The sequence below is a fragment of the Trypanosoma melophagium genome (genome assembly GCF_022059095.1).
Source record: "Trypanosoma melophagium isolate St. Kilda chromosome Unknown ctg22segment0, whole genome shotgun sequence".
Lineage (NCBI taxonomy): Eukaryota > Euglenozoa > Kinetoplastea > Trypanosomatida > Trypanosomatidae > Trypanosoma > Trypanosoma melophagium.
In genome coordinates this window covers 352,970-376,151 of record NW_027125152.1, presented here as the reverse complement: position 1 = coordinate 376,151, position 23,182 = coordinate 352,970, and the positions used below count along the sequence as shown (strand labels likewise).

The 23,182-nt window shown below is 35.8% G+C and overlaps 7 protein-coding genes across 7 annotated transcripts; all 7 read right to left on the bottom strand.

Moving 5' to 3' along the window:
- Positions 1-259: 259 nt before the first annotated feature.
- Positions 260-1,960, bottom strand: LSM04_003078 (Aldehyde dehydrogenase domain; the record flags this gene model as incomplete). The annotated part of the gene is made up of 1 exon (XM_067334646.1): positions 260-1,960. The coding sequence occupies one exon, from the start codon at positions 1,958-1,960 to the stop codon at positions 260-262; it is 1,701 nt and encodes a 566-aa protein (XP_067191667.1).
- Positions 1,961-2,445: 485 nt separating this feature from the next.
- On the bottom strand, positions 2,446-6,615 carry LSM04_002421 (Helicase; the record flags this gene model as incomplete). Its single annotated transcript, XM_067334644.1, has 1 exon — positions 2,446-6,615. The coding sequence occupies one exon, from the start codon at positions 6,613-6,615 to the stop codon at positions 2,446-2,448; it is 4,170 nt and encodes a 1,389-aa protein (XP_067191644.1).
- Positions 6,616-7,280: 665 nt separating this feature from the next.
- LSM04_005057 (uncharacterized protein) lies at positions 7,281-10,349 on the bottom strand (the record flags this gene model as incomplete). The annotated part of the gene is made up of 1 exon (XM_067334643.1): positions 7,281-10,349. The coding sequence occupies one exon, from the start codon at positions 10,347-10,349 to the stop codon at positions 7,281-7,283; it is 3,069 nt and encodes a 1,022-aa protein (XP_067191734.1).
- Positions 10,350-10,912: 563 nt separating this feature from the next.
- LSM04_009061 (uncharacterized protein) lies at positions 10,913-15,073 on the bottom strand (the record flags this gene model as incomplete). Its single annotated transcript, XM_067334642.1, has 1 exon — positions 10,913-15,073. One exon carries the CDS (start codon positions 15,071-15,073, stop codon positions 10,913-10,915), a length of 4,161 nt encoding a protein of 1,386 aa, XP_067191841.1.
- Positions 15,074-15,573: 500 nt separating this feature from the next.
- Positions 15,574-16,332, bottom strand: LSM04_008918 (Protein OS9-like; the record flags this gene model as incomplete). The annotated part of the gene is made up of 1 exon (XM_067334641.1): positions 15,574-16,332. The coding sequence occupies one exon, from the start codon at positions 16,330-16,332 to the stop codon at positions 15,574-15,576; it is 759 nt and encodes a 252-aa protein (XP_067191834.1).
- A 379-nt stretch (positions 16,333-16,711) lies between these two features.
- Positions 16,712-17,992, bottom strand: LSM04_003351 (uncharacterized protein; the record flags this gene model as incomplete). The annotated part of the gene is made up of 1 exon (XM_067334640.1): positions 16,712-17,992. One exon carries the CDS (start codon positions 17,990-17,992, stop codon positions 16,712-16,714), a length of 1,281 nt encoding a protein of 426 aa, XP_067191678.1.
- Positions 17,993-18,743: 751 nt separating this feature from the next.
- On the bottom strand, positions 18,744-22,520 carry LSM04_001414 (Glycoside hydrolase; the record flags this gene model as incomplete). Its single annotated transcript, XM_067334639.1, has 1 exon — positions 18,744-22,520. The coding sequence occupies one exon, from the start codon at positions 22,518-22,520 to the stop codon at positions 18,744-18,746; it is 3,777 nt and encodes a 1,258-aa protein (XP_067191607.1).
- Positions 22,521-23,182: the final 662 nt, after the last annotated feature.

Here is a 23,182-nt window from a genome sequence, read left to right as displayed (position 1 = left end):
CGAGATTTTACACCCATACCAACACTGTAGTGTTTTTGTGTATTCTTTTCTCTGGATATCCCCTACTTTGTTTTTTTTTTTCCCCAACCCATTTGTTTTTTCTCCCCTTCCTTTACACATACATCATCAGAATAACGAATGGATTTTACATTTACATCTTCTTTTCAATTGCTTTTTTTCTTTTTTTGTGTAGCCCTTCCCTTCCCCATCATCATTTTCCTTTTTGCGATCTTCACTTCTCAGCAATAAACTGTATATATCAATTACTTTTTTTATTTTCCTCTGATTCACCTTTTGTAGTATCATCGCTAACAACCCATGGCGTAAACATTAATTTCGACCGTTTTACTAAATTCACAGCACTTCGTAAAGCATGACATATCCCACGTGGTGCCACTAGTGCCAAGGCACTTAAAATTGCCTCATAAGACTCACTCGTTTGTGGAAACCACCACAAATCTCGATCTAGCAGTGAACTTGGCAGACAATCATCATTTATACACCGCACATTACACATTTCCCGCAGTCCAAGTACACCGTGTGTACGTCCAATACCACTATTTTTCCATCCTCCCCATGGTGCCTCACTCATACCATGTGAATAGAGATGATCATTTATAGTAACAACACCACTTTGTAATTGTTGTGCCACTCGACGTGCACGACTGCGATTGCGTGAGAAAACACTATTTGTGAGGGCGAATTGACAATTATTCGTTAACTGCACCGCCTCGCTTTCTGTTGTAAAAGACATGACAGGAATTACTGGACCAAATGTTTCTTCCTGCATGATCATCATTTCATTAGTCACATCGGCAAGAACAGTGGCGGGGTAAAACCAACCATTTTCCACATTTCCAGTGGCAGTGCTTTGGGCAACTATACGTGCACCCCGTGTGAGGGCATCCTCCACCTGCGCACACACTGTCTTTAATTGGGCAGCCGTAGTGAGAGAACCAATATCCACTTTTGGTCCATCCCCACTATTATTATTATTATTATTATTATTATTATTATTATTATTATTATTATTACTATGAGAAGAATAAGAATTGTGAATATCGGGTCCATGACGTAAGGCACGTGTTTTTGCTGCAAGACGTTCGAGAAATGTTTCATAGATGGAAGTATGCACAAATACACGTTCCACACCAGCACACGATTGCCCGGCATTTTGAAATCCCGCCCATAATGCGCAATTTACCGCCCGCTCCAGTGAAGCATCATCGAGTACAATCATTGCATCTTTTCCACCGAGTTCTAATGAAACAGGTGTGAGTGTTGAAGCAGCGAGTGCCATTAATCGTTTCCCCACAGCTACACTACCAGTAAAGAATAGTTTATGTACACCGGCTTGTAGAAATGCAGAACCGGCCGTTTCACCAGGGAGTACAATATGTGTAAAGAGATGTGGGGGAAAGGAACCAGCTTCTATACATTTTTCAATAAATTGGCCTACACTTGTGGTGGGAGTGGCGACTTTTAATAGCACAGCATTACCAGCCATTAAAGCCATAATAACATCTACAAATGGAATTGCAAAGGGATAGTTCCATGGTGAAATAACGCCCACCACACCAAGAGGAATATACTCCAGTGTATTGGATTTATTAGCAAATAGAAAGTTTCCACAGGAGAGACGCTTTGGGGCTAAAACACTGGCGGTGTTCTTTGCATACCATCCACATGCCATCACACAAGGTAGAATTTCTGTTGCCAGTGCATCTTGACGTGTTTTTCCATTACATTCGGAGATGATCTCAGCTGCGCGTTCGGCGTTATCGGCAAGAAATCGTTTTACTTTTTCCAAATGTTTCGCACGTTCTTTAATATATACAGATGCCCATTTTGTTTGAGCTTCGCGAGCCTGTTTAACAGCATCTATCACGTCATCCACAGTGTTAAGGGGAATAGACTCTAGTTTCGCACCTGTTGCAGGATTTATTTGTTGAACAGACATATATATATATATATATATTCACTGTATCACTTAATAATAGAAATAAATGTCGTCAATAGATAAATATATAAATACAATGGAACGTTCCTTTTCCGCTTTTTTTCTGCTTTTTCACACACGTTGAGTGCACTGTTTGCGTAACTAATGAATATTTTTGTGTAAAATTCAAATTACTATTTGTATATTTTTATAAAGAAAGGGATGAAAACTCTACTCAAAACAAAAAAAGGAAAGAAGATCGCAATTGTACAAGAAAAAAAAAATCAAATGAAAATACATTTAAGAAAAAAAAATAAAACGAGACTCCTAATCACACATCTCTAATCTTCACGTACGTATATTTATTTATATATACAAAACAAGGCAAGAAAAAAAAAGGTGATATTTATACCCCACAATAAACAATCACCACAACAACAACAACAATAACAACAATTACCACCATCCTTTTAATTTTTGCTTTATTTTCTCTTTATTTTACTTAATTAAAGACGAAATGTATCTCGGAATGGTGGCAATTCCTCCTCATCCACTTGTGCGGCGTACTTCTCACATAATACTTCATACCGTTGTCGTGCCTCAGCGGCGTGTGAAGTACCAAAATGCAAAGAAAGTAAACGATCAAGTGGCGTGCGAAGTCGACGTAAGGCATCACGGCGTTTCTGCAGTACAGCCGGGGATTCACGACGTAATAATATCGTTTCACCTCCTGCTGTGGTAGTATTAATATTATTATTATTATTATTATTATTATTATTATTATTATTAAGATTAGAAGAATCTAAAGAAGTATTTGTAGGAATTCCCATAAACATTTCATCTTCTCCCATTTTTTCCTGTTCTTCTCGTTGTCGTCGTCGTTCTTGTCGTCGTCGTTGGCGTTTTCGTTCTCCATCCTCATCATTTTCATTTTCAATATCATCGTCATCTTCATCGTCATCATCATCATCTTCTCCACCCAATTCCGCTTCATCATTTCTTTTCTGTTCTTCCAATGCACGTAATTCCTCCTCCACATTCTGTTGTGCCTCACGATCTTCTTGATCTTCCAATTTCATCATTTCCGCCCGAATATCAAATTCCGTACTTACAGCAGTCATATCACTTGTATGAAATGTATTTTCAGTAGAATTGCTTTTAATTGCATTATCACTATTATTATTATCATTATTATCAATATTATTATTATCCTGTAAAACCTTTATTTGTCCTTTTGGATTTTCTTCATCTACCAACACTGTGGCATCTTCATCTAAATCATGAAAGAAACTTCGTAGTCGAACAGGATCCGATAATGCGGCTAAAGCGGCACTCGTATCTTCATATGTATCTTCCACACTTGCCATGGCATGAAATTGACCACCTCTAATAACAACATTGTTAAGCTTTTTGCGTTCTCTAGCTTTTTGTAATATACTTTCTTCTACGGTATGTTCACTTATAAGACGGTAAATAGTTACTGGTTTAGTTTGACCAATACGATGACATCTATCTTGCGCTTGAAGATCCATCGTCGGATTCCAATCACTATCGTAAAATATTACAGTATCAGCACCTGTAAGGTTTAAACCTATTCCACCAGAACGTGTAGATAATATCATACATGTAATACGATCATCTTCGTTAAAACGATCTACAAATGCCTGACGTTTTTCCGCTGCTGTACTTCCATCTATACGAAGATAAGGTATTCCAATAATAGCTAAAAATCGTTCCAATATATTTAACATATGTACAAATTGTGTAAAGATTAGCATACGATGTCCTTCTCGTCGAAGTTGTTTAAGAGAACATTCAAGAAACTGTAATTTCCCACAATCATGAATGAGCAATCGTTTATCAGGAAAACTAAAACAACGGCGTACATGTAATGGCCATAATTCTGCAAGAAATAAAGATCCATCAAAAACTCTTTTTCCAGGGTCATAATACTTTTTACAGTTACCTGTGCCTAATGCCAAGGATGAGGATGATGGCATAGATATTGCAAATAAAGGTGCTAAACTCTTTCGTGTATGGGCACAAAAGGCGTGATAATGCGAAACAGGTAAAAGACAATGTAATTTAGGAGGAAATGTCGCCGCTACACGAGGAACATAAACGGCAATTTTACATGCAATAGGCATAATAGCCGCCACACGTTGCGTAATAGTTGGCCAAAGTGCTGCTGGAATACGTTTATACTTATGCTTATTATTATTACTATTATTATTATTATTATTATTATTATTATTATTATTATTGTGGTATGGAGATATTTCTGCTATCTGCAGAAATGTTGGATACCACACACAAATAGAAGCTTCTAAACGACGACAACGTTTAGCTTGAATGGATGTTGTTATCTTTCGACGCTGATTTATACACGCCTGTTCTTGTCGCATTTCACCACATAACATGGAAAACAAAGTGTCACTAACTTCTTCATTATGTGATCTCATTAATGTTTCCTCCGGTGGTGTTTGCCTAGGCCAGTGAAAATTATCTGGAGAATAGCGATGGAGTTGCTCTCGCCGATACAATTCCTTTTCTTGTCCCCAGGATTGATTTAATTGTAATACATGTAAGTATGTACAATTTAACCAGGAATCATCAAAGAATGTTTCTTCTTCTACTTCGTTTTCTTTTTCTTTCTCTTGTTGTTTTCCGCATGAAAGAGATAAATCTTCCACACAAAGACGCCACTTTTGAAATCGGTAGCACCCACTATAGTCATTATCTTTTAATAGTATATTTCGTGGTACTAACATTGTAATTTCACTGAGATTATCAAGTCCCATTGGAGAAATTGTTCGACGTTCTTCAAACATATCTGGATGATTACATACTTTACGTAATGCTAATAATACTCCTAATACACCGCCTGCTCCCCCACGAATTCGTTCTCGTGTTTCTGTGAGTTGCATATAATCATCATATAAAAGTCGTTGACGGCGTGAAAGTTGACACATGACAACTTTCTCCGTCTTTGATGGTAATTGCGATTCCACATCTTTCTTTAATCGACGTAACATAAAAGGACGTAATAAAGATTGTAAACGGCGTACAATTTCTTCATTTAATGAAACCTTACCAGTTACCATATCTTCCATTGGATTACTAAACCATTCTCGAAATTCCTCATTAGAGCTAAATGCCGATGCGAAGGGTAATAAAAAGTGAAAGAGTGACCATAACTCCATAATAGAATTCTGTAGAGGTGTACCAGTTAATAAGAGTCTATACTCCGCTTGTAAATCAAAGAGTGATTGCCATTTTTTACTCATAAAGTTCTTCACTTGATGTGCTTCATCTAAAACAAGAAATCCCCATGGTCGTCTACGAAATATAGCACGTTCTCGTACAACAAGATTATAAGAAGTAATACAAACATGAAAAGCATCCTCCCCCATCCAACCTTTACGTAATCGATGACGTTCTTTTGGATTTCCAATATAAACTAATACTTTTAACGCAGGACACCAACGTATAAACTCTGCTCGCCAGTTAAGAACTACCGTAGTAGGAACCACAATAAGATGTGGACCCCAATCATTTAGATGTTCTGCAAAGTAGGCAAGAAGGGCAATTGTTTGTACAGTTTTTCCAAGTCCCATTTCATCTGCAAGAATACCATTTAGTTTCTTTGTATACAAGTTTGTCATCCATCGTAGGGCAGATCGTTGATAATCCCGCAGTGGTCGTCGTCCATCTTGGGTATCAAGGAGTGAAAGAGAGCTCTCTAATGTACGTGTAGATATTTTGTGCTCTTTTTGCTTTTTCTTAGTCTCCTTTTTCTCCTCTTTTATGATACTCTTATTACTATTATTACTCTTACTGCTGCCGTTGCTATCATCATTATCGTGATCATTATCACTGTTATTAATAATAATAATAATATTATTATTATTATTATTATTATTATTATTATTACTATTACTATTATCAATAGGACTACTTGAATCGGTATCCTTGTAGTCATCCACTTCATCATCGCCCCGTAAAGCGGCCATAACAGCTGCATTATCACTATCCCCATCCACAGTACGACTTCTCGCATCTGTGAAAATACCATCAAGTAGTGTACGGGTGAGATTCTCCGCCTCACGCAGTAAATCCTCCTGTCTCTTCTCTGTATGTCGTCTTTTCACTTCATCAAACTCAATGCATAAGAGTTGTTGAAATACATCCGCCCGACGTGTCCATTGTTTCTCAATAGCATTAAAGAGTTTATTGCCAAGTCGTGCACGGGAATCACGCTGTTGGGCACGAATACGTTCCTCTCGAAGGTGTAAGTCTTCATGATAACGAGTGAGATCGCGATAAAGTGCCCGTCCACGCGCCTCTGCACGACGACTGTCCGCCTCACACAAATGCAAACGATGTAATGTTGATAACACCACACGTTGCCAAATAGGAAGAACTGTTGTGGGTGCAAATGTAAAGGAAAGTGGTCCGGCAGCGGCTGCGGCTGCTGATGAAAAGCGTCGTCGTTTATTGTTATTTTGTTGTTGTTGCTGTTGTTGTACAAGAGCTGGTAATACAACGTCTAGTGTATTATCTGCGGTGTTAGAGTTTGATTTAATAGTAGTAGTAGTAGTATAATTAGTAGTAGTAGTAGTAGGTGTTAATCCAGCCTTATTGGTATTGACATTCTCACGCCGTCGTTTACGCATCTGTGTTTTGATGGTAGTAAACTAAGTTGTAGATATATATATATTTTTAGTTTTTGTTTTCTCTTTTTATACTTCTTCTTGTTCTCCTTTGTATTGTTAATGGTTATTGCCTTTTTCTTTCTTTCTTCTTCTTCTTGTGGTTATTACTTTGTGTTAGTCGTGTACGATCTTTAATATATTTGTATGTTTAAATGACGTTTTCTCCACAGGAAGAATAAGGTGTGCTGCCACCTTTCAACGTGCTCGTGGCAGCAGGAGCTAAATATATATATATATATATATATATATATATATATATATATATATATATATATATAAGGAGAGAAAGAGAGAAGATAACAGGAAAAAGTACAAACGAAAGAAAATAGTAATAGAAATAGCAATAATAAGAGCAATAGTAATAATAATAGCAAACAATAGGAAAAAAAAGAACCTTCCACTTTTTTTTTTAATTCCATTCGTTAATGCGATTCCCTTTCACCATCAGAGATATTACGCAATGTGGAAAATTTATCATGTCAGTTTACAAAGACAAACGCAACAAGAAAAACAACAACAACAACACCAAATAAGAAACATGCCATGTGGTTTCTCAAAGCAAACACACAAACAAGGAAGCAAACAACGGTAGTAATAATAATAAATAATACATAATAATAAATCATTTACGCACCACAAAGAAGACGAAGTTTAAATATAGTCTCTGGCTTCTCTGTTTGATTTGCCTCCATAGCATCTAATACAGCATACACGGCGGGTGCGAGATCATCATAACTCTGCAGTGAACGGCCCAAACACAATAATACCTGCGAAGAGAGAAGTGCATGTACCATTCGACTGGCATTCCCTATTAACTGCTGTGATTGATGGTGTTTATGGAGTTGTTTACACACAGCAGACATGATAGAAATAAGACTTTCAGTGTCAAAGAGTGCCTTGGAGGACTGTAGTGTGGCATTCGCACGAAGTAAATGTAAAAGTATCTGTACGTTCATATTTTTTTCATTTTCTCCTCCTCTTTTTATTACTATTCCTGCTGATGGTGTTATATTATTATTATTATTATTATTATTATTATTATTATTATTATTATTATTATTATTATTATTATTATTATTATTATTATTATTATTATTATTATTATTATTATTATTTAGAGCAATATGGCGCAGTTGTGAGATGTGGGCATTGTGGACCCGCAGCATACCACTACTGTGTACTTCATAACTCATAAGCCGCAATATATGAGCCGCATCCACGCCTGTTAATATACCACTATTCAGTAATGCGGAAAGATCTAAACAAACCACCATATGTGAGTTATTAGTATTATTAGTAATATTATTATTATTATTATTATTATTATTATTATTATTATTATTATTATTATTATTATTACGATTTGTAGGATTTGTGGATTCTACAAATGAGAGGGTGGCCCCGAGTTCATGTGTGAGTTCTACGACATTCAATAAAAGATACATAGCCGTTCGCCTTCCTTCTTTTTTGGTTTCTTTTCTTCCTATTTCATTACATATTCGTGGTATTTGCACAGCGGCAAGTGAGATAAGGACATCTCTTGACCATTCACACTTTACACCTCTACGTTTACGTTTTACTGCCTGTTCCATCCATCTAAATAGTGCCGTGCACATCAGAGTTATTTCCATAGATTCCACACGGTAAAGATACTGAATCGCAATATCACGTAATAGTGTGTTTGTGGAAAGAAATTCTTCTAGGGAGAGAAGGGTGGAAGTAATTGCTATACCGTGTTTGTAATACCAATCATTATGACGATTGCCTTTTAGATAATGTAAAACTCTTTCTATTAACTGCATTATATTTGTATAATCATACACTTCCGTCTTCTTTTCTTTTTCTCCTTTTTCTTTTCTCATAACAGCAGCTTCTGTTAAATTTGCAAGAGCCTGTAAAAGCATAGGCACATCATCTGCTGTATATTCCCCATAACGAAATTGTTGTATGCGATTTACGAGATTCTCCACAAGAGGATGTTGAGGTCCCCATCGTTGTATTCGATCTTTTATATCGTGTTGAACTTCACTTATATAACTAGTACGTGCCATTAATGGTAATGATGGTAATAGTAATAATAATAATTCCTTTTCTTCTATGCCTGGTACCATTAATATAGAAATAGCATAAAGAGCTTGTACACATGTACGTAGTGAGACTTCAACCGGAGAAGGTATAAGAAATGATTCTTTTATAATTTCTTCTATACATGTATTTAATTGTATGTGATACACACGTGTACGAGTACACATACTCATTGAATATAATACCCATGACCAGACCTGCGTTAATTCTCCTTTTATATGATATGTCAGTTGAATCAATGGTGTTATAATATCTTTTATGGCTTTCATGTTTAGATTGTCTTTTCTTCGTGATGTTCCTTGTTGAAGTTGTATGCAAATACACTTTTGAGTAAAATGCCAAACGGCGCCTACCGCTACTTGATCCACACGAACATGCGGAAGTTTCCACGTTGTATGATAAAAGAACTCCAACTGTTCTACTAAACTTTTCCATACCGTTAATAATAATGTAGATTGAAAGAATAACCCATTTCCTTCATTATTCGTTTCTTCTTGTAATTGTAATGGAAATAGTAATGTAGATTGGGATTGTAAATGCCATTTCGTTAAGGCGTGACTCAACGCCATGGCAATCTTCGCTACATCATATGAGTTTAGGGCTTTGCGAAAGTTATCATTTTGTAAAACTGAAAGAAGACACCCAACATCATGAGAGAATTCACTATTACTAATATTATTATTATTATTATTATTATTATTATTATTATTATTATTATTATTATTATTATTATTATTATTATTACTATTACTATGAAACTCTGTAAGAAAGTCATGTAGAAATTGTGCATATCCACCAGGTACAACGGTATGTATTTGTAATTCTGTATAAAATGCATTTCTTATCTTTGTTAGCGTTTGCCCATAAATACTTCTTTCTTTTTCTTCACACATTGTGGGATGCGTGATATTAATATTATTAAGAAATGGTAAGAGATGAAGGGCCTGTAATGCACTATTACCACGTAATGTAGATATAACGTGTGTATCCACGAGATACTCCGCCGCAGTTAGTAATGCCTGAATACGATTAATATCTTTCTCTATATAAATATCAACATCTTCTTTTTCTTTTTCTCTTCTTCCTTGTTGAGATGAAAGTAATAATACACGAACATCATCTTTCCGCATAGCCGTACTTGTATACGCAAATACTCCAATCATCGCCAATCGCAATATCCCATCCGTTGGATGTTCTCTCGTCCATTCCACTAATAAATCAAATATATGATTAGCGATATAATGTTTACAATAACGACGGCCTAATTTCATTACCACAACCGCTGCTTTCTGCGCCATTCGCACCGATGCGGTTTGCGGCGTTAATTCTATTAAACGTGCGGTGAGTTTAACATGCACAATAGGAAGAGCAGCGGCCTGCAGGGAAAGTAATGCGTTTAATACATCCACAACACGTTCAACAGGAACAGTCATACGAGTAGAGGCGGCGATGGCAAACGCACACTTTTCACATATTCCCCGCACTTCATCGCTGCGATAACGAAGAAGATGTAAAGACTTTAAGATGAGAATAGCGTCTTGTGTGTTAAATGGACGTTCATATCTCGCTACACGGTGTACGAGAAGGTGTAATACTTTAGGTATGGTCATATGTGTAATAATTAAGGATGGAAACTATTACCTAAATAATATTGTGTATATATGTGTAATAATGATCTTCTTTATGTATTCTTGTTTGTTGTTCGTATTTAATTAAATTTAATCGAATGATCAATGTTTGCGGTGATGCTCTTTAAATTAATTTACAAAATTATATATATATATATATATATATATATATATATATATATATATATATATATATACTGACACACGCACACACACACACGCACAGAAACTATTGAACCTACACAAACTGTGAGAAAGACGAGCTAACAAAGCTCGTAATTGCGCTTTAAAAAAAAAACAGACAGAACACAGAGAAAAGAATATAACTAGAAAGAAGAAAAAATGAAAGAAGAAAAAATAGATATATACACACTCATAGGTAAAGAGGAAATATATATATATTCTATCCATCCCCCTTTTTTAACTTGTATTATTTACGCGTCGTAATAATAATAATAATAATAATATATATATATATATATCACCATTTTTTTTTGTAATTTCACAAACAATCTCCCCTTTCTTCTTATTTCTCCTCCTTCTCATCAGTAATATTGATTAATTGGAATCATTTCCACTCCCTGACCAACAACTACACATATTCGCATTTGTGTATTCTCATAGTCCACACTCATTACACTCATACCACTAACTCCACGTATATTCACACGTCTATGTCCATCTACACAAAGTTCCTCTTCACTATTCCTTGCACACATCCGTAGAAATGTCACACGCTCATCATTTACCACAACCGCCGTATCTTCTTTTTCTTCACTATACACATTTAATTCCCTTTCTTCTTTTTCTTCTTTTACTTGTTGAAATGCGGAGGAGGAGATCCAACAAACACCACGTCCAGCTGTAAGACCCACACGCACACTGTACATTACTTCAATAATTGATACGCCCACGTGTATGAGCATCACATCACCAGAGTCCATTGCGGCAAGTACACGCCAAAGTGCATCATGTGATGTATTTACTTTTCGCCCAACTGAAAGTGCATTTACAGCCGATTTGGCACATGAACGATATGTTGATATAACACCTTTTCCCACATTACACACCGCCATTCTCCCATTTGTATCACCGGCGATAATGAAACGTTCACTGGCACATAATGTCGATACTGCCGTTATCGGTTTTGCCTGTATGACTGGTGTTACGAACGGTAGATGATAACGTAAATCCATTACATGTGAAAGTGCAAATACTTTTAACGTTCCATCACTACTCCCAACTACAATATCTACACAAGTAGCACAGATTGAAAGAAAACGTGGGACACAACGAATATCATTTTCATTTCCTTTCTTTTCTTTCTTCTTTTCTTCTTCTTGTTGATTATAGTGGGCAATGACTCGCCAATTATACCGCATATCCCACTCCCACAAGGCAAGTGTGGCGAGACCACCAGCCGTCGCAAATCGCACACGATTTGTTTCAGCGCCGCAAATTGTCATGGCGAGAATATTCGATTCGTGCGGTCCGCATAACGTTATAGGAGATAATGATAACAATATATTATTACTATTATTATTATTATTGTCTAGAGGGGATATTACGGTAATCATAGAGTTTTCACTTCCACAGAGAATATGTAAGGCGGGTGTTGGTAGAAATAACACAGTGTTGTACTCCTGACCGGTAATAACACCACCGTGGAGAATACGCGTTGTGGTATTTTGTCTATTTATATGAGAGATATCCCATTCTGCCTGTACCCCGTCAGAACAATGACAAATAGAAACAGGAATTTCACTATTATTATTATTATTATTATTATTATTATTATTATTATTATTATTATTATTATTATTATTATTATTATTATTATTATTATTATTATTACTAGCGATAGTGGCTGAAAGAAGACGTGGGGCCTTTACACCATGATATTGTGCAATAGGTTGCCAACTACAATGTAAAGGACGACGGGCAAATATAGTCATATCTGTTCCAAGCATCGTTACTGCTATTGTATCATTCATAGAAAGAACAGAAGATATACGCCATGGGAATCTTAATAAGCATGAAACAGATGGGATTTCTACAGAGTGTGTTAATGTGTTTAAGAGAAACACTCGCCATTCCCCTTGTACAGAGACTACTGTAAAACGTATAGTAGAATCAGAGAATTGTGCTGTTGTTTCGTGATGAATACATGCGACTACATGATGAAAGAAAGATTCGCGTTGTAGTAGTGAAACAACACCATGATGGGGATGATCGGTTAAATTAATAAGATCAACAGATACACCACCTGTATCATCTCCAACAAGAACACAGAGATATTCTTCTTTTTGATGATGATGATGATGATTATTATTATTATTATTATCATTATTATTATTATTATGAGATTTAATAATAAATATACTTAGAGTGGTAGTGTGAACACCAGGGGAAGTACATGTCCTCCACACAACAGAAGTACTACTCTCACTAGAAGAATAAGAAGAAGCTGAAAGCACAAATGTCCCATTAGCGTGAATACTAACAAAAAGAAGATACTCTCGCCAATACAATCCACGTACAAATAGAACCTTTGATAATAACGGAATAGCTGTAAATAATACGATGGATTTATCTGTAAAACACTCCTTCTCTATTTCTTCTCTTGTAAGTAATGGAACTGTATAGGATATACCATGCACATGACCTGTTTTTGTACCCACTAGTGCTAGAAAACTTTCCTGTGGCACACGTGTAACCACACTAATACATGTTGGCAAATTATCTCTCTTTCCAAGACTATTATTATTATTATTATTATTATTATTATTATTATTATTATTATTATTATTATTATTATTATTATTATTATTATAAGGAGGAAGCGGTACTCGTACTTCCCTCATTTTATTCCCACCAATAACATTACTACAACTAGCAGTAATAATAATAATAATAATAATAAGTTCCTCTTCTGTACATGCAAGCAGCGTCCCCATCTCATCACATATAATACTACGTACATGTTGACTTTTACGCCGTAATTCCACCTGCGGTATAAGTACGGCGGTTTGTGTAGAGGATCTAAATAACGGCGTATAGTGTGCGGAACCATCAAAGCCACAAGAGACCACTGCTGTTTCATTATTATGTGTATGGTGAATCCGTACTTTATAAACGCCACGTCCACTATGTTGATGTTCACGTTTTAATAACAATTCCCCATGCACAACTGGTTTATTATCTTCTTTCGTATTCTGTTCTTCTTTCTCTTTACTCGCTGGGATAAGTTCCTGTGCATGAAAGCCAAATGCCTGTACGCATCCATCCTCCCCAGCTGTTGCTAAGAAAAGTCTACCGCTCTTCACTCCACTGTAATGTATATCCACATCAAATATACGTCGACGTGAAAATGAAACACCACCACCACGCCAACAACAATGCCACGTCATTCCATTTGTAAGTGCATACGCAGGACCAGTAGAAATATATAAAGTGGCAGTGCGATCATCACTACATGTGGCAATACAGAAATAACTGTTATTTTCCCTCATATAATTACTTTCGCTATTTGTATTTAGAGTCGTACTATTATTGTTATTATGATGTATAGTGAGGACTTTCACAGCAAAGACAGCACAACCAGTTTGATGTGCATGAATCCATGAATTTACAGGAAGACTATTCACAAATCTTTTCTCCTTTCCTTCTTTTTCGTTTATTTCTCTATATAAAAGAGGAACAGACCAGGCGGCGATAGAACCCGCATACGTCCCAGAAAAAACTGCCATACTTTTTTTTTCACGAGATATTTCCATTACAGCATCCACGGCGAGTGCAACACCCAAACCATCTGCCTTATAACGAATAAACGGTATATTATTAATACTATTATTATTATTATTATTATTATTATTATTATTAGTAGTAGTAGTAGTAGTAGTAGTAGTAGTAGTAGTAGTAGTAGTAGTACTGACATGTTTGTGATACGCAGCAAGAAGAGACTCGTCACTCACGTAGTAGACCGAGTTCAGTGCAGTAAGTATGATAACACCACCAATATTGTTATTATTATTATTGGGTCCTATTATACTGCGAATCCGTAGAATTCTAGCGGCGTCATCTACGGTTATATGGGCAAGAAGAGAATGTTTTCCTCCCTTTCTATCCAATGGGGCAATAAAAAGATGATTACCACTTCCAATAACAACCGTAACCATAGAACTATTATCATTATTACTATTATCATTATTACTATTATCATTATTACTATTATCATTATTATTATTATTATTATTATTATTATTATTATTATTATTATTATTATGCAGAGAAGTTTCCATACTTATTACATGTTGCTCAAGTGATAAAATGACGGCACCATGTGGAAGTTCTGCCACTAGCCACATATCTTCTTCATTCTTCTTATCTGTAAAATAATCATTACTATAAGTATTATTATTATTATTATTATTATTATTATTATTATTATTATTATTATTATTATTATTATTATTATTATTATTATTATTATTAGTAGTAGTAGTAGTAGTAGTAGTAGTAGTAGTAGTAGTAGTATTATGATTAAACCTCGTCGTAGGAATATGTGTATGAGAAGATGGATTGATTGTACGGCCTGCCATAACACGATTACCAATGGCAAGGCAAAACCATTCTTCGCCTAATGAGACTGCAGTTACGGGTGCATGCAGAGAATAACTGCTTCGATATTCTGCCTGCCTTATCATTGCATATGTCTGTCTTATCTACACACAGTGCTTGTAAAATTAAAATTTATATTAATAATAATAATAATAATAATAATAATAATAATAATAATAATAATAATAATAATAATAATAATAATAATAAAAGGAGAAATAAACAGAGAAAAAAAAACAATTTCCATCTTCTTGTTTGTAGTAATGACCTCCCTCTCAAGAATGGATCATATTATCATTATCACAATAATAATAATAACATTCCTTCATACGGAGTTTCCGTCGTCTCCAGTGCCAAAACCCCAGTCAGAAATCAAAAGCAACAAAACAAAGAAAAAGCAGATAACCAGCACACACATACACATACACATACATATATATATATATATATATATATATATATATATATATATATATTTATTTATTTATTTATTTATTTATTTATTTATTTATTTATTTATTTATTTATTTATATATACATACATATACACGTATTCCTTCACTCCATGACTCCCTAGTCATATCCATCAATTACCCCCATCATCGTAACACCGAATCTCACTCTGCACAATCTGCCGCCGCAACTCCCGCACACACGCCCGCGGGGACGTCACACTCGCCACATATCGACACACCGCCGCCTCCACCACCTGCAGTTTCTCCCGCTCGTCGTCGGCGGCGCAGTAAAGCCGCACTTCCGTGGAGCGTGGCAGCCGCGTGAGATCACACACATCGCCGTTGTTGTAATTGGTGTAAATATACCGTTCGCCGGAGGGATCCATGCCGTAGCGGAGTTCCACCCCCGCCGCATTGGGCGGTGAAAGACCGAGGAGAAAGTGCGATTGTGGTGCTGTTGAGACGATTGAGACATGTGCATCGCCGTTTCCCATCACCATTTGTATGTGAAACTGCACAATGCGTTCATTCCAGCAGAGTTGATACGTCCACCACTCCTCCTGTTTGCCATAACACCAATTGCGAAAGGCGATATGCAGTTCTGCCGCTGTGTGGGGGGGTAGAAGACTATTTGGTTCAAATGATTGCATAACACTATTACGATGATGGGCGTTGTTATCTCTGTTTTTTTCTTCTTCTTGTTGTTGTTTGGGTGGCATATCCGGCAAGATACAGAGATACGAAGATCCATTACGGAGTTTCATTGGATAATATTGCGATGGAGGGATCGTATTATTGTCTGCCGGAATACGTGTGTGGGTGAAGATAACACTATACCGCATATCGCGCACACGATCATTGTTATCCCACACAACTCTCGTTGTGCCCATCACAACAGTGGATGACAATAATAAGAGTAAGAGGGGGAATACGTAGAACCGCCACATATGAATGGAGAGAAGAAGCGAACACGAATAAGTACTTTGAAAAAAAGAAAAAAGAAAACAAAGAGAAACAAGAAAGAGAAAGGAAGAAGGTAAATATTCCAATTCGATGAATTTGTAGATTGGAGAGAAGGACAAGAGATGAGAACGTATCGAATTTGGTGGTTTCTAACCTGATTCCCCATATCATTTTCAATATTCAAGCACAACCAACAGACATATTATATATATGTATATAGTTATATAACTATCTATATATATATACATGAGATTATTTCACCCAAATATAGAAAACAACCAAAACAAGAAAAAAAAAGATGTTCATTTAAATTTCTCCACATCTTATGAGAGCATCAGGAAATACCTCACCACTTTCCTCTAATAAATTCCTTATAACATTTAACAATCGTTTTGCTTGTTCTCCATTCATCACATCTGGTCGTTTTTTCCCCTCAAAACGACGTTTCCAACTATCCTCATTATGAGTATGAAATGGACGAAACAATTTAGCACAACTTTCAATCTTATGAATAGCCTCTACAACATCACGTTTCATCACTTGTGCGGGAGAAACAAACGCTTCGCAGAGTTGTAACATTACAGAATGAAGTGAATCAATATGTGAACGGGATGGTAATTTAGATTTTTCTTGTTCAATCAATTTACGTGCCACATCTCTCTTAATTACATGAGGAGCTAATGCGATTGTAACTGTGTAATGCAGTCGTAATGGGGCGTAATCCGGATGTAAGGCGATGAGTTCCTCAAGAATAGCGGCACGACGAATATCTAAACTTGTGTGATTGTTAAAACTACTCGAACAGAATTGCAACCAACGAGCATCTTTTCCATAACGTCCACAATTCTCTACAAGCCTCAAACCTTCCTTTTCCCGCTGTAAAGTATAGCTCGCATAGACAGAAGAGGTATTAGAGGCTTGTTGTAATAACTCTAATCCCAATACCAGTACTTCACCGTGTGCGTTTGTGTTATCTATAGCGAGATGATACTCCGGTAATACAGCCATAAGTGCATGAGAGGCTACAGCCATCCATTGCCATACCAATGCTGGTGTATAAACACTAATATTATTATTATTATTATTATTATTATTATTATTATTATTATTATTATTATTATCAATATTATTATTATTACTATTAATATTAGTATTATTAAGAAGTGTTCCATCTCTTGTCGTAAATAGTGTTTGTAATTTCTCCACAAGAAAGAATGTGGCATCTTTATATGTTTCCGCTGCCGATAGAATATCTTTATGTGTATAATGTGTCAACTCCGCATTCTCCATCTTTGCTAATCTATTTTCTAACATAATTCCCACTCGCATCATATTATCGGTTAATATCGTTAACGTATCAACATGGCATTCTTTCTGAACTCGCTGTAGTGCCTGAGTGAGATCTCGGGTGTTATTCACTAATTGGGCACTCCAAACATCTCGCTTCTCATCTGTGTGAAGAAGATAGGATAAAAATAAAAGACTGACGGTTATTATTATGATGAATAATACAAGTTTGGAACGTTTACCTTCTCTATTATGTACACCACCGCGTTTTTTCTTTTGGGTCTCTCTTCTGCTCGTCATTTTTTTTTTTTTATTTTTGTTTCTCTTCTTTTTGTTTTTCTTGGTATTTAATAATAATATGTGGTATAATATTACTATTTCTATCTGTTCCTCTCTACTAGAAAAGAATGAGAGAAACACACACACAGTTTCTGTCCTTGTTAGAGAAAAATATTTACCATTTAAGAAGAAATAAGAACAAGAAAAAATAAGAAAAAAGACTTACAGAATCGGCAAGTACATATTGAAAAAACAAAAAAAGAATTATAAAAATAATTCAAAAAAGAACAGAAATGAAAAGATAAGAACAAACAAACAAAATAGATGCTTAGAGGGTTAACATCTAACACCAAACCTGACAGTAAGAGATAAGAGCTATATATATATATATATATATATATATATTATCACTTCGGTTAATGTTTCCCATGCGATCCTTCATTTTTTCTTTTTCTTTTGCTTTCTATCCCCTCCATCAAGGGTGTATATATAATAGTAACAACAATAATAATAATAATAATAATAATAATAATAATAATAGTAATACGGAGATCATAAAAATAAGTAAGAAAAACCTTATCAAAATCGCAAAAAAGGGAATATATTCCCTTTCTTTCCTTCTCTTTCCCTTCTTGCCAAAGGATTTCAATACTTTTTTTTCCTCATGCACTTTTATTTTTACTCTTCTACCATTTGCAATACAACTTGTTTTCTTTTCATTTCATCTCTTTTCAAACAAACAAACAATCAATCAACCAAACAAAGAAAACCCTCAGGCAACGAGAGTACTGCCCTCCACACCTCTTCTTTTACACCCAACGGGAAAAGGCGAAGACAATGCAGAGACGTGTTGTTGATCCGCTTGCGGTAAACGTTGTTGTTGTTGTTGACTATTATTATTATTATTATTATTATTATTATTATTATTACTGTTATTATGCGCGGCCGCATCACGCGTTGTCATTTCACTCAATAGTGTCACCGTCAACTCCTTAAAACTTGAAACATACAGGCATGGAATAGCAAAGGAATTTTCCTCTGGATCTTTCTGTAAATCAACAATTAACTTAAATTGCTCGAGTGCACTTCGGGAAAATCCATCAATAGAGTCCATCACCACAACCGTACGGGATTTGGATGTATTTAATGCCTCACACATGGCGAAGAAATAATCCATTTCCGGCTGCCATCGCAGGGCATTTGCCTCTCCATCTTTTCCATCAATACATTTATCCATTAATGAGATCAGTTGTGGGGCTTCATTTAATAACCAATGTCCATTCTTACTTAGTGTGACACATCCTACACTAATGCCACTTTGTCGGAGGTCCGCAATAAACTCAATAGCGCCTTCTCGTAAACGTATTTCCCGAGAATGTACATAATGACGAAAGTTGTGAAGTTTACGATAGAAAAGTCCATAAAGTGTATTATGTTCTATCGTATCATCTGGATCACCCAGTGGGACATTGGTAATACCTTGTTTACTGAGAAATTGTAATAACGCTGGGAATGGTTTACCGTGTTTTAAGTAGGCAAGATATAATTCACCGGTAAGTGTAAAGGAGATTTGTCCTTTTTCATGCAGGAATGATTCTAATGTTTTTTTCCATGCCTCATAATGGTATTCCTCAATATCTTCAATAAGACTATCCATATCAAATATAACACAATCAAAATCAAATACACGAATATCACGAAAAAGTCGTACAGACTCTGGAATACCATTTTGTAAATAAATACGATTACTATCAGAGTGAATAATAAGCATTTCAGTTAAGCCACTTTTATTTTCTACCATTTTATAAGTTACAATACAACGTGTCACACGTACTAAGAGAAGACAACCAAGATGACGAGCAAAGAATTCATATTCTTCAAATCCATCAGGGAGAACAGGATTAAAATGCAATACACCTTGCACCATACGCATTCCACCAAATCCAGTTGCTAAACACCACCAAGATCCCGCAGCTGCACTACTGTGTAAACCACGTCCTGTATTACCAATAACATTTTCAATATCTGCAAATAGAATTCGTCGAAAATGAAATTTGGCTTTATCTAACATATCCAGTTGTGAGGCCACCACACTAAATATAATAGAACTAATGGAAGAATCATTGGTAGTAATAGGTTCATAAAAATTATAATTAGCCCTCACTTCATCTCTTGTACATCGTTCTGGCAGAAGCATAGAAAGAAGAACAACATCCGGTATTCGACATACTTGATGACGGTAAATAACAGAAGGATCAAATGTTCGAATAAGAAGTCCTCTTTTTGCCTTTAAATCTCCCAAATCCCACTTTTTCTTACGCATAAAGAATTGATCCACCGGGTATACACGATTTTTAGCATCAAAGAAAAGAACCATTTTTGCAGATGCTTGTTCAATCATTTGTAAATCCTCATCTGTAAATTGACAACGTTCTTTTAATTCTTCCCATTCTTTTGGATATTTTTCTTTTAATAAAGCGGCAAGTTGAACAGCCCATTGCATGTGATATTGTGCCATAACATTTGTAAAAAAATTATTATCACTTAATCCACTATAATCATCTGGTCCTCCAACGGAACGAATATGAAATTGTCCCTTATCCCAAGTACCCCAAATAAGCCAAATAAGTACAGTAGAAAAAACCACATCTGCCCCACCATGTAAAAGTACAGAGATATCATTTGTTGCAATAAGGTATCTTCTCATTGCATATGCAATAATAGCATTTACATGAAGAAAAGCGGCACAAAAAGATGATGGACTATTTTCTCCACCATTTACAGTACGTAAAGGATAAATAGCACCTCTAGAGATATCCATATCAGCTGCAATATTTCTTGCTTGTGGTAATGTATCAATACGAAACTGTAAAAGTGCTCTTGCAGTTTCTGGTTGTACATTAGAGAAGAATGGTATAACAATAGCGTCTAAATCCCATTGATGTAAACCACCATAAAGTTCACACATAATACCACGAGATGGGGATTTTTGTAAACACATTCTACCTGCTGTCATATATAATTGTAAAGTATTAAAACGAAGAGCTCCTTGTACAGAAGGGTTTTCACATGTTGCACGAATATCTGCTACTTCCCAAAACTTAGAAATAGCCGTACGTTGTTCCTGAAAAAGGGTATCATAATCTAATGCTGCAGCTTCTCCTGCTTGATAAATTGCCAAATCACAAATATCTTCTGGTGCAGCATCCTCATCACTTAAAAAAGCAACAAACTTGGTGAGTTCAAATCGTGTATGATCACTAGTAACACTCGTATAAATCGTTTCTGAACCATTTTTCGTTTCCGCACATTTTGGTGCAAGAAATGTAAAAGTTTTTTGTTGCGGTTGTGATTGTTGCGATTGTGATTGTTGCTGTTGTTGTTGTTGTTGTTGTATTTGTTGCTGCGATGTGGGTGGTGTAGCCGCAAGTCTACTTAACGGTTGCGATACATCCGTTTGCGCTAAAGTAGGCGATGTAGGAACATCTGCCGTACTCACCACAGTTGCAGTACTCGCGGCTGTAAACGCCGAAGTGGATCCCACCGGTTTACTTTTACTACTATTACTATTATTATTATTATTATTATTATTATTATTATTATTATTATTATTATTATTATTATCATTTTCCACATGTATACTCGTACAGACTTCAGTGGCCGCCACTACTAATCGTTTACAACTATTACGAGTTCGCACACAAACAGCAGAAGAGGCATCATGTAAAGTATGTCGGGCCACCACATTTTCTACTTTCAAATGTTGTTGGGTATCACTAGGGACACTAGTGCGAGAGATAATGCGAATATCGGTGTTTAATACATTTCTCGCACTTACTTTATATTTCATAGCGGCAATGCCTTTACGTGTGGCGGATACAAATCGGGAAGACTCAATCGTCACTTCACGTACTTGATTGCTAGAAAGCCAAACGAAACGACGACGCAGTTCACCAGTGCGTAGATCTAACACCCGCGTGTGTGAGATAACTGTTCCAGTGGCTGGACTAACATGTTCACTACCCACAAAGACATCAATACAAAAAGCATCTGGTACACAAATAAGAAAACACTCTCGTGCACAAGTACCAACGGTAAAACTTCTATGATGTCGAGAAAGTAAACGTTCTTCATATGTTCCATTTACATAAGTACCACGAAAAGACTTTTCAGGTGGTAATGCCGCCGCTGTAAGCGTTGTCCTACCCGCTTTAAGTATATTCTGCTGTCTACAATTACTGTTTGTATCATTCGTACTATTTAGACTATCACTACTACACCAACCACAACACGAAGAAGCGCCAATACCACAATTGCTGTTATTTAGATTACGACCTCCACCATACGGGGCAGCCATTTCCGCCTCTTCTTTATATCCACGTACTCTAACATGACCGTTACCAACAGAGAAGAGTGTTTCACTTATGGGAATATCGGCGCCCTGTGGAATAACTGTTTCAACGAGTTCCCACGGTTCACATATAAGTCTCTGAGTGATAACATTTGCATTGCCCTTTGAAGAGCCACGGCAATGAGGTTCTAAGGACATTATATATATATATATATATATATATATATTGTTGTTGTTTGTCTTTTGCACGTTATTTTCTTTTTTTTTTTTTGTTTTTCTTTGGGCTTTGTTGTTCTCGTCGATATTGCTGATCTTCTTCTTGACCTTGTTCTTCTTGTTACTATTATCCACTTCCACTGTGTCTTTTGATTCCCTTCTGTTCTTTCTTCTTGTTTCCCACACCACCCCCTTTATTTATTTTCTTTCCTTTTTTTTCTTTTTTTTGCGGATTTATCCCGTTTTTATTCCTCTTTTTTTTCAAGGGGATATATATATTTTTTTTATGATGTTTTTGGTTGTTGTTTTTTTCTTTTCTTTATTCGCTCGACTGGTGAAATTATTTCCCTCCCACCCACACTTTCACTTTTAACAGAAAAAAGAAAAAAAATTTAAAAGCAAACTCTGCGCAATATATATGTGTGCTTATGCCTTTATTGGTGCAAACACCTACACAAAGGGAGGTTTAGCACTGAGTACACTTTAAAAGAGTCACAATATTGAAAGAAAAAGAAAAAGGAAACAGAAAAGAGAAAAGCAGTACTGATATTTTGCTCCTTCAGCAAACATATATTTATGCAAAATAACAAAAAAAAAGATGAAGGTCACATGAAGAATAAAAGAATAATAATAATAATAATAAT